Genomic DNA, 9,458 nt, shown 5'->3' with positions numbered 1-9,458 from the left:
TCTTTCCCTCAGAAAAAAAAGAGACAAGATAGATCTCAAACGAAAATGCAGTAGAGCACACGATCGCGTTCGGACAGTCGCTCGAGACTGGGGCCACCTACTAGTAGTACTAGACCAGTTAACGCACTGCACCGGTGGTGCCTTCCACGAAGGACGAAGCTGTCATCATCGATCGCCAATAAATTGGAGACTACGTACGTTCACCTGTACCAGAGGTACATAGCGCGAGAGTGTGACACTCTAGGTTAGCAAACCCCCTGTCTAAACTCCCAGAAACACTGGTGCAACTTAATAAAGACATCTAGCTGTCGACAAATACGTCTGCCAAATCAAAGTACAGCACAACCAACACATAAAGGGGGTCTTCTTTGCGTAGAGGAGTAGCTCCAGGATGGGACCCAACCAACATTTTTACTGGTAATATGGGCATGTCCAATGCGGACCTCAAACCGTCCTCAACCGTCCAGACTGCACGGTCCGAACGTGTTTTGCATTCAATGCAGGTCGGTATCCGTTCACGGGCCGGATGTTCTTTTTCTCATAAACCGAAACCAAATCAGGGGTTGTGCGAGTCCGAACCACACACGCGCACGGATCCGTCTGTCCGCCCACCTCCATTAAACCAGCGCCTATGCTGAGGACTCTACTTTGGCGCCCCGAGCACCGCACGTCCGTCCGTGTGACGGCCGGCATAAAACACATCTGCTCGCTATTTAAACGTGGCCAGGCGCTGGGCAAGAACCGCACCACACCTCTGCTCTTCAGCTCCTTGCACCACACCCGCCATGGCCTCCGGCTCCAAAGCCCTGTGGGACGGTCTCTCCGGCGAGCAGAAGAAGGAGCTCTCCTGCATTGCAGCCGGCTGGGTGGCTCGGCGAGCCAGCCGGATACAGACTGGCTTGCCGGCAAGCTCTCCGGAGCCGGCGCCACCGCCATCGCCAGGTTGTCCTCGCCCGTCAAGGCTGGCCGATGCCTTCTCCTAGTAAATCCGTCATGGGCGATGACGACAACACGCCCGACAAGTGAAGAAAAAAGACATGTTCGCGGAGGTTGACACGACGGCTGAGGAATTTGACTAGGGCACTAATGATGACGTCACCAACTCCGCGTCGGCCATGCCCGCCGCCACCGCTGATAGTGAGGAATTGTAGACCATGGGAGGCCTCCGCCACTTGGGTTCCATTAAGGCTACCACCGCTGTCTTGTCAGGCTACACAATCGGTGAGTTACCCGCTTCACGGGGACATAGGCCACGGTGACCGTCTCCCCCCACCCAAAAAACCATCCTTGATATGTGTTTCACGGAAGCGGAGGCTACTTTTCCCCTTTCGTTGAAGCATATCCTTCCGGGGCTTCACGACGGTCTGGTGAGCTTACTGCCGGACTTGGGGAAGACATGTCGTGGGAATGGGGCTCCGCCGCGGTCGGCGATAGACTAGGTTAGGATAGCCTAGCCTAGTCCACTGTAATTTAGTTGAAATAGGCCTGAAATGTAAATGTTTTCGTCAAATCATTCGGTTTGCATGTAATTCGTCCGGTTAGTTGAACGTGGTCTGAATTGTATGTGACCACGGTTGGATAGCCGACCCATGTATATGTGTCTGCAGATTGGTCCCTCGGCCCGTGGACGGATGCGATGTCTGATTTAAGGGTCAGTGTTGACGATGCCCTTAGGTCGCGTCGTCGACAAAGTTAGACCGGTTCTTGGTAGGGGAGCGACAGAGCGGCTCGTTCGAACGGTCAAGGTGGTCGCTCAGTGATCCAAGGACATCGGTACAAATTTTGTTATGTTTGTTTGAAACGCTTCGTATTGCTGGTGAAACATCTACTAGACATGTATTCCCTCCCGTCCCATAATGTAAGACGTTTTTTGGCACTACGTTATGAGACGGAGGAAGTATATTTGTATTTTTTTTCAGAAAAGAAAAAAATGCCGCGTCGTCTGCATGTTTCACCGCCGCCTCCCCGCAGCGGCAGCCTCACAGCGAGCAGCCACGTGTGGAGCGACAGGATAGCTCCACGGCGCGCGCTACCACTTGCGCCGCACCGCACGGTCGGAGCCTGACTCAGATCGCGAGCGATCCAGCTAGCCGACGCCCCGACCCACCAAACCGAACCGCACCAAATCATCATCATCACCAATCAGTCAGCCGTCCCGACTCCCGACCCCCAAAGCCAAAAGCGACGCGAGCGAGTCCCAAACAAAAACAAAAATCAGATCGCCAATACTCTACTCAAACCCTACACAGAAAAGCTTCAATTCTTTTCTCTCTCTCCCCAGCTCCTCTGTTCCTCTCGAGTCTCACCTCGCCCCCTCCTCGCCGCGATCTCTCCCCCCGAACCCACCCCGCGCCTCCTCGATCCGACCCGCCGGTCGCGCGTCGCCGGCGGGGGGCGCCCGGGAGCCCCCTCGTTCTCTCCCCGCGGGGAGCGGCCGCCGGCCGCCGGCGAGCCCGGCCCCATTGGCGCGCGCTTCCCCGCCGGCCCGGGGCGCTAGCAGCGCTTTGTTTGGCGGACGCGAGGCGAGGCCTGGTCGCCGGGCGCGATGGGGCGGGGCTGACGCGGCGCCGATGTCGGACGCATCGTCGGATCTCGGCGGCGCCCGGGCGGGGCCGCTGCCCGTCGTCGAGCGCGACCTCGAGCAGGTGCAGCCGAGAATTGTCAATTTCGCACTTGTCTCTGTCTCTGCTCGCTTACTTGCTGGGCGGCTGGGCGGGTGCAACCGAGGGCGCGCGGATAGATACTTCTGGCGCAGCATGTTCGTTTCTGTGAGTGTGAGTGGGGGGTCTCGTGCTCGCTGGCTTCCGCTCGTGTTTGCTGGGCTCGACGGTGCCGGAATTCACGGGGCTGGACGCTGTTTTCGGGTGTTTTCTTGCTGCTGGAGCCGTCCTCCGTGGTGGAATGGAGCCCCCGAGTGCCGGTTCTGGTGCGGCACCCACGACGCGTGCTGCTTCATCAGGGGAATTCGGGACGCCCGTTTATCGGAGCTTATCTTGTGAGATCGAATCGCAAGACACCCGGTTCATACTATTTTTTTGGTGTGTGTGTGTGTGTGTGTGTGTAGTTGGGTCCCCGAGGGGATTCAGTTCCGGCGTGGGGTGCTTTGCTTGCCTGCTTCCAGCTGAGCTCGCGCTGGGGTGCAGAGACGACGAGCAGTCGATGTAGTTTTACTCAGCCAGCGCTCATGTTGGCCTTGGGTACACAAATGCGTTTCTGGATGTGCAGATTGCTGCTATGCATTGCGCTTCTGTAAATTCAGCTCCCCTGCTTCTTTTTAGATGGTGAAATCAAGGCAAGAGAGCAAGTGTTGCTCAGTGAAAATGTCAATCTGAGGAACTAGCAACCAGTTATATCTGTTATCTCAAATCAGTTGCTGTATGCCTTGCGTGTTTCATTCCTTCAGTTTACTCCCCCCCTCCGTAGATTAAGCTCCGTACTCAAGGCCATATACTTTTGATATCAGCTTCTCAGGGCTACACATTCAATAGGACATATATACCCTTTAGTTGCTTCTGATAACTGATGAGATATGACTTGGGAATTCCTTTATATTATTCGGGACAGTCATATTTATTTCTAAAAACACTTCCATGACTTCGAAACATTTGATGGTTATGCCATGCTATTTTGCTTTCCCATTTGGCATCCGAAAGTCTGATGTTCCTTATAAGTTTATTATATTTGTATGATATCTTGAAATGCCAGACGAGGCCTGATACAGCCTTTCTCTTGGTCGATTCTGGCTTTTGGCAGGCTATCACTGCTCTCAAGAAAGGAGCCTACTTATTGAAATATGGGCGTAGAGGGAAGCCGAAATTTTGTCCATTTAGGCTATCCAATGTGAGATTATTTCCGCTCCGTAACTTCGTATTTCTGAAGTTCTTCCTGATTGTCTCACTTGTAAGGAGTGTTCTTTGTTTCTACAGGACGAGTCTGTATTGATATGGTTTTCAGGGAAAGAGGAGAAGCATCTAAGGTTGAGCCATGTGTCCCGGATAATGCCTGGCCAACGGACTGTAAGTTAATTATCCTAATAATGAAATTTCCAGAAGGGGGTCCTATCAGTGTTTGTAAACATCATGATGAACTTTTTGACCTGACTTGCTGTTGGTGTTTGCTTGCCAATTCTCTGTGATGCGTATGTAGGGAGCTTTTACTCTGAATCACAATTCACAAACCTTCTAGAGAACCTTTTGGTTAATGAATGCAATCATTACTGGGGAGTGGGGACAGCCGCTTGAATTATCTTTTGCTTGCTCTGTAGTAAACTGATTTGCAGAGTTGAATTGCTTCTCCTGATATTCTACAGCTGGACGAGTAGGTTTCAGCTTGGACGAGTTAGATTTCTGCTTTATCAAACTTTTGAGGCCGGGTAGTACTCAATTTTGCATTTGAATAAGTCTGATTAATGCTGCATTTGCATAATTTGGCTCAATATAGATTTTTTGGCATGAATTTGAAACTGTCATAAGTTGATTATTCTGCTGGGGAAGTTACTTAGCTTCTGCATGAATTCCCTTGTAATGGTACGATTGCTTAATCTTTGTGGTGCCATACTTGATCGTGGTCGTTAAGTACCCCCCTTGTATTGAAGTTGCTGTGTAATTGTACTAACTGGACCTTCATTCTTTCATTTCTGGAATGTAGGCAATATTTCAGAGGTACCCACGACCTGAGAAGGAATGCCAGTCCTTTTCTCTAATTTCGCATGACAGGTCACTGGACATTGTAAGTTTGCCATCCACATTCCATGTTTATTTCTGCCCGTTCTCTTCCTTTTGTGCTTATACAAGTGTCATGCTTACATGGTAATATTAATTGACTCAATGATGTCAGATATGTAAAGACAAAGATGAAGCAGAAGTGTGGTTTGCTGGGCTGAAAACGTTGATTTCACGAAGTCATCAAAGAAAATGGAGAACTGGCTCAAGAAGTGATACCATTTCGTCTGCTGCAACTAGTCCAAGGACTTACACGCGACAGAGTTCTCCGTTGAGTTCTCCTTTCAGCAGCAGTGACAGTCTCCACAAGGTAGCATTTACTATCCCTGTCTGAATATGTGAATTTGAATTATATTCTTTTTTCAAAATTCTATGAGATGATACTTCTTTTTCATCATGTTGATAATACCATTACTTCATGAAGATGAGTTCTGATAGATGCTGTACACCAGGATTTCAATGAAAACTACCGGTTCCGTAGTCCATATGGGAGTCCACCAAAGAATGGCTTGGAGAAGGCCTTTTCTGATGTTGCGTTATATGCAGCTCCCCCCAGGGGCTTCTTCCCATCAGATTCTAATGCAGCATCAGTCCACTCTATGTCTTCTGGACAATCAGATAACACAAATGGGAATTCCGGAGGTATCCCAATGGATGCTTTCCGGATCAGTTATTCAAGTGCAGTTAGCTCTTCAAGTCATGGTTCTGGTTATGATGACGGTGACGCTTTAGGTGATGTTTTAATATGGGGAGAAGGAACCGGGGAAGGAATTCTTGGTGGTGGTAACTCAAGAATTGGAAGTTCCTCAGGTGCAAAAATTGATTGTCTTGTACCTAAACCATTAGAGTTTGCTGTGCGGCTTGATGTGCAGAATATATCTTGTGGAGGAAGGCATGCTGCACTCGTCAGTAAACAAGGCGAGATCTACTCCTGGGGTGAGGAATCAGGTGGGCGGCTTGGTCATGGTGTAGATTGTGATGTGGCGCATCCGAAACTCATTGATGCTCTTACTCATATGAACATTGAGCTGGTAGCATGCGGTGAGTACCACACCTGTGCTGTTACACTATCTGGAGATCTGTATACATGGGGGGACGGCGCCTTCAAATTTGGGCTTTTGGGTCATGGTAATGATGTCAGTCAATGGGTACCAAAAAAGCTGCATGGGCCACTGGAGGGTATACATGTTTCATCAATTTCATGTGGCCCTTGGCATACAGCCATAGTAACTTCTGCTGGGCAGCTGTTCACATTTGGAGATGGCTCTTTTGGGGTTCTAGGCCATGGAGACCGTGAGAGTCTCTCAGTCCCCAAGGAAGTGGAATCTCTCAAAGGGCTTCGGACAGTGCGGGCTGCTTGTGGTGTTTGGCACACTGCTGCAGTTGTAGAAGTCATGGTTGGGAATTCAAGCTCTAGCAATTGTTCATCTGGCAAGATATTTACATGGGGCGATGGCGATAAAGGCCGTTTAGGACATGGTGATAAGGAATCAAGACTTGTGCCGACATGTGTGGCTGCTTTGGTGGAGCCCAATTTTTGTCAGGTTGCTTGCGGTCATTCCTTGACAGTGGCTCTTACAACATCAGGAAATGTGTACACAATGGGGAGTGCTGTATATGGTCAACTTGGAAATCCACAAGCAGACGGTATGCTTCCTGTACGTGTTGAAGGAAAGCTACACAAAAACTTTGTCGAGGAGATCTCCTGTGGTGCTTATCATGTAGCTGTTTTGACCTCTAAGACCGAGGTCTACACATGGGGTAAAGGTGCAAATGGTCGGTTAGGTCATGGCAATACTGATGATAAGAATACTCCTACGTTGGTTGAAGCGCTAAAAGATAAGCAAGTCAGAAGTGTTGTTTGTGGAACTAATTTCACTGCAGCAGTATGCATTCATAAATGGGTATCTGGAGTTGATCAATCAATGTGCTCAGGATGCCGTCAGCCTTTTAACTTGAGGAGAAAACGTCATAACTGCTATAATTGTGCTCTGGTATTTTGTCATTCCTGTAGCAGTAAAAAATCTCTGAAGGCTTCATTGGCACCAAATCAAAGTAAACCCTATCGTGTTTGTGATAGCTGCTACAGCAAGCTGACTAAGGGACCCGGATCAGACATGTACCCTTCAGCTAAGCAGGGAGCTGTTGTACAGGGATTCAGTGACACGGTTGATGAGGAGCTGGAAACAAGGTCAAATGCTAAATTGTCAAGAATATCTTCGATGGAATCTTTTAAGAACATGGACAGTAGATATTCAAAGAAAAACAAGAAGTTCGAATTTAACAGCACTCGCCTGTCCCCTGTTCCAAATGGCGGTTCAAGATCCTTCAATCCTGTGTTTGGATCTTCAAAAAAGTTTTTATCAGCATCTGTCCCTGGATCCAGAATTATTTCTAGGGCCACATCACCTGTTTCAAGAAGGTCAAGTCCTCCACGTTCTATAACACCAACACCTACTTTGAGGAGTCTAACTTCTCCTGGAGGTGTCATCAATGGCACCAAGCCGACAAATGATAGCCAAACTCAAGAAGTTCTAAGTTTGAAGTCCCAGGTTCACACCATGCTGTGTTTTCTCTGTTGTTAGTGTCCTAGAATTTCAGCTTACTTGTTGCAGAGATGTGTCAATTTCTAGTGCTAGCAGGCAGCATTATTAAGTGCGTTCCTGTTTACCCCTGGGAGTCTATGCCTCTATGGTGTACTTAGTTATACACTCTTGTTAACATTAACATGATAGATATTACTCGTTCGACTGTACCAGATAATTCGATACTAACTAACTATCAATCTATTTAATATGGAAGCAGTTCTAAGCACTACCTAGGTATACCTGTTATCTCGTCAAGTTTGATGATGCAAAAAATCAAGCAAAGTTCTCTTAGAAGTGAGGATTTGTTTGCTGTTATATAAAGGCGTAAAGCTCTTCACTGCCAGGTGGACAATCTTACTAGGAAGTCTCAACATCTCGAACTTGAGTTGGAGAGAACTACCAAGCAATTGAAGGAAGCTATTGCCATTGCTGGGGAGGAAACCGCGAAGTGCAAGGCAGCGAAGGAAGTAATCAAGTCACTGACTGTACAAGTAAGATTGCTTATTCTGTTTGTATATATGCAACATTTTCATCTACGTACAAGGCCATATAATCAATTTATAATAACATCAACTGGACGAGGGAAATATCTGCAACTGTGATCCATATCTAGCTCATGTTTTATCTTGTGTATGCTCTGCCAAGGCATGAAACCTGAATTGAATGGTTTTTGGTATCGCGCAAAATCGAACTGTTTCAATAATTAGAATCAATTAAAAGTTGCAATCTCACATGATCCAAGTATCTATTAGCCGGAATTGGTAAAATTATTGTTTGCTAGAAAGAGAGAGCTTTTGTCACTCCTGCCACATGTTTATGGCTATTGTCTAAGTGTTGCCAGTTTCTCTTCCATGATAGTTGAAGGGGATGGCCGAGAGGTTACCTGGAGGAGTAGCCAAGAACGGCAAGCTACCACCCCTTCCTGGAATTCCTATACCAAGTGACATATCAGCCATAGTTACCGAAAGTTTGGGCAGCCCAGGAAGTTCCGGGGAACAAGAACAAATTTCAGATGATCCTAACGGATTGCTTGTTTCTAATGGATCAAACTCTGTTAGGAACAAGGAAGGCCATCCAGAAATGACCAATAATGGAAGTGTACCACCCGATGCAGAATCCCACCACGAGGCCGAATGGGTAGAGCAAGACGAACCAGGTGTTTATATCACTCTCACTGCCTTGCCTGGAGGGGCCAGGGATCTCAAGCGAGTTCGGTTCAGGTAAATGCATTCGATTCCTATTGTAAAGAGAACTTTTATATCGACTCCTGTACCTTTTCATCTTGTCGCCCATTCGTGTTGAGTTGGTTCATCGTTTCATTATTCGCCTTTGTGGCTGCAGCCGTAAGAGGTTCAGTGAGACACAGGCGGAACAATGGTGGCAGGGGAACAGGGCAAGGGTGTACCAGCAGTACAATGTTCACATGGTTGACAAATCGGTTGCCGCCATGGATCGCGATATTGCGACTCATTGACTTGACTTGGACAAAAAAAAAAGAGACTTCATTGCAATTGGAGTTGAGGCCACATACGGTACGTGAGGGCTCTCTTGTCAGTCAAGGTTTTCCGCTAACGTGGCTACCATTTAAGTTGGCCCATGACAAGAGATTCTGGCTGTTAGTAGAGACAAGACAAGTTTTTAGCTTTACACAATTATTCTCTCTACCATTTTCTGAAAAAGTAGATTGCTCATGCAGAAGTAAAATGTAAATGTCTGGTAGATGTTACTGCCTTGTAAATGCTTATGCAGACACATCAGTTTTATAATACCATTTACTAATTTTCCCCTAGAAAGTTATTGTACATACCTAATTAACATCGAGAGCTCGCGAGCATGTCTCTGGTGAGTTTAAAATATCATTTACTGATTTGAAGTCTGCAAGAGTTTCAGAAGTGCGTTTTAATTTGACGCGCAGAAAAAGTGTGGTTTAATTTGACAATACTGTCTCAAGATTGGATCTAGTACTTTTTTCCCCCTCTAGGCCTGGGAAGTATCGGAGCAGATGTTTTGCAAACTCCGGCCTAGTCCCGATTTGCCTGCGCCGGATCCCTTCTCCCTCCCCTCCTTCTCTAACCCTAGGTGCGAAATCGACACCTTGAGGCGCCGTCTTGTGAAGTGCTCACAGCCAGGTGGGCAGAATACCTATACG

General features: G+C 47.7%; 1 protein-coding gene across 1 annotated transcript; it reads left to right on the top strand.

Moving 5' to 3' along the window:
• Window positions 1-2,231: 2,231 nt before the first annotated feature.
• On the top strand, window positions 2,232-9,182 carry LOC123080719 (PH, RCC1 and FYVE domains-containing protein 1). The gene is made up of 9 exons (XM_044503655.1): window positions 2,232-2,645; window positions 3,754-3,840; window positions 3,927-4,016; window positions 4,648-4,728; window positions 4,837-5,031; window positions 5,174-7,273; window positions 7,654-7,800; window positions 8,168-8,529; window positions 8,651-9,182. Exons 1-9 carry the CDS (start codon window positions 2,571-2,573, stop codon window positions 8,781-8,783), a joined length of 3,270 nt encoding a protein of 1,089 aa, XP_044359590.1. The 5' UTR covers window positions 2,232-2,570; the 3' UTR covers window positions 8,784-9,182.
• The last annotated feature ends 276 nt before the right edge of the window (window positions 9,183-9,458 follow it).

This window comes from Triticum aestivum, chromosome 3D, assembly GCF_018294505.1.
Source record: "Triticum aestivum cultivar Chinese Spring chromosome 3D, IWGSC CS RefSeq v2.1, whole genome shotgun sequence".
Lineage (NCBI taxonomy): Eukaryota > Viridiplantae > Streptophyta > Magnoliopsida > Poales > Poaceae > Triticum > Triticum aestivum.
Note: the sequence above shows the minus strand (reverse complement) of the source record. Positions and strands in the feature narration are given on the sequence as shown.

Coding starts and splice junctions, on each gene's coding strand:
- LOC123080719 (XM_044503655.1), top strand. CDS start 2,571: ATGTCGGACGCATCGTCGGATCTCGGCGGCGCCCGGGCGGGGCCGCTG. Junction 7,274..7,653: donor TTCTAAGTTTGAAGTCCCAG/GTTCACACCATG, acceptor CTTCACTGCCAG/GTGGACAATCTTACTAGGAA. Junction 8,530..8,650: donor CTCAAGCGAGTTCGGTTCAG/GTAAATGCATTC, acceptor TTGTGGCTGCAG/CCGTAAGAGGTTCAGTGAGA.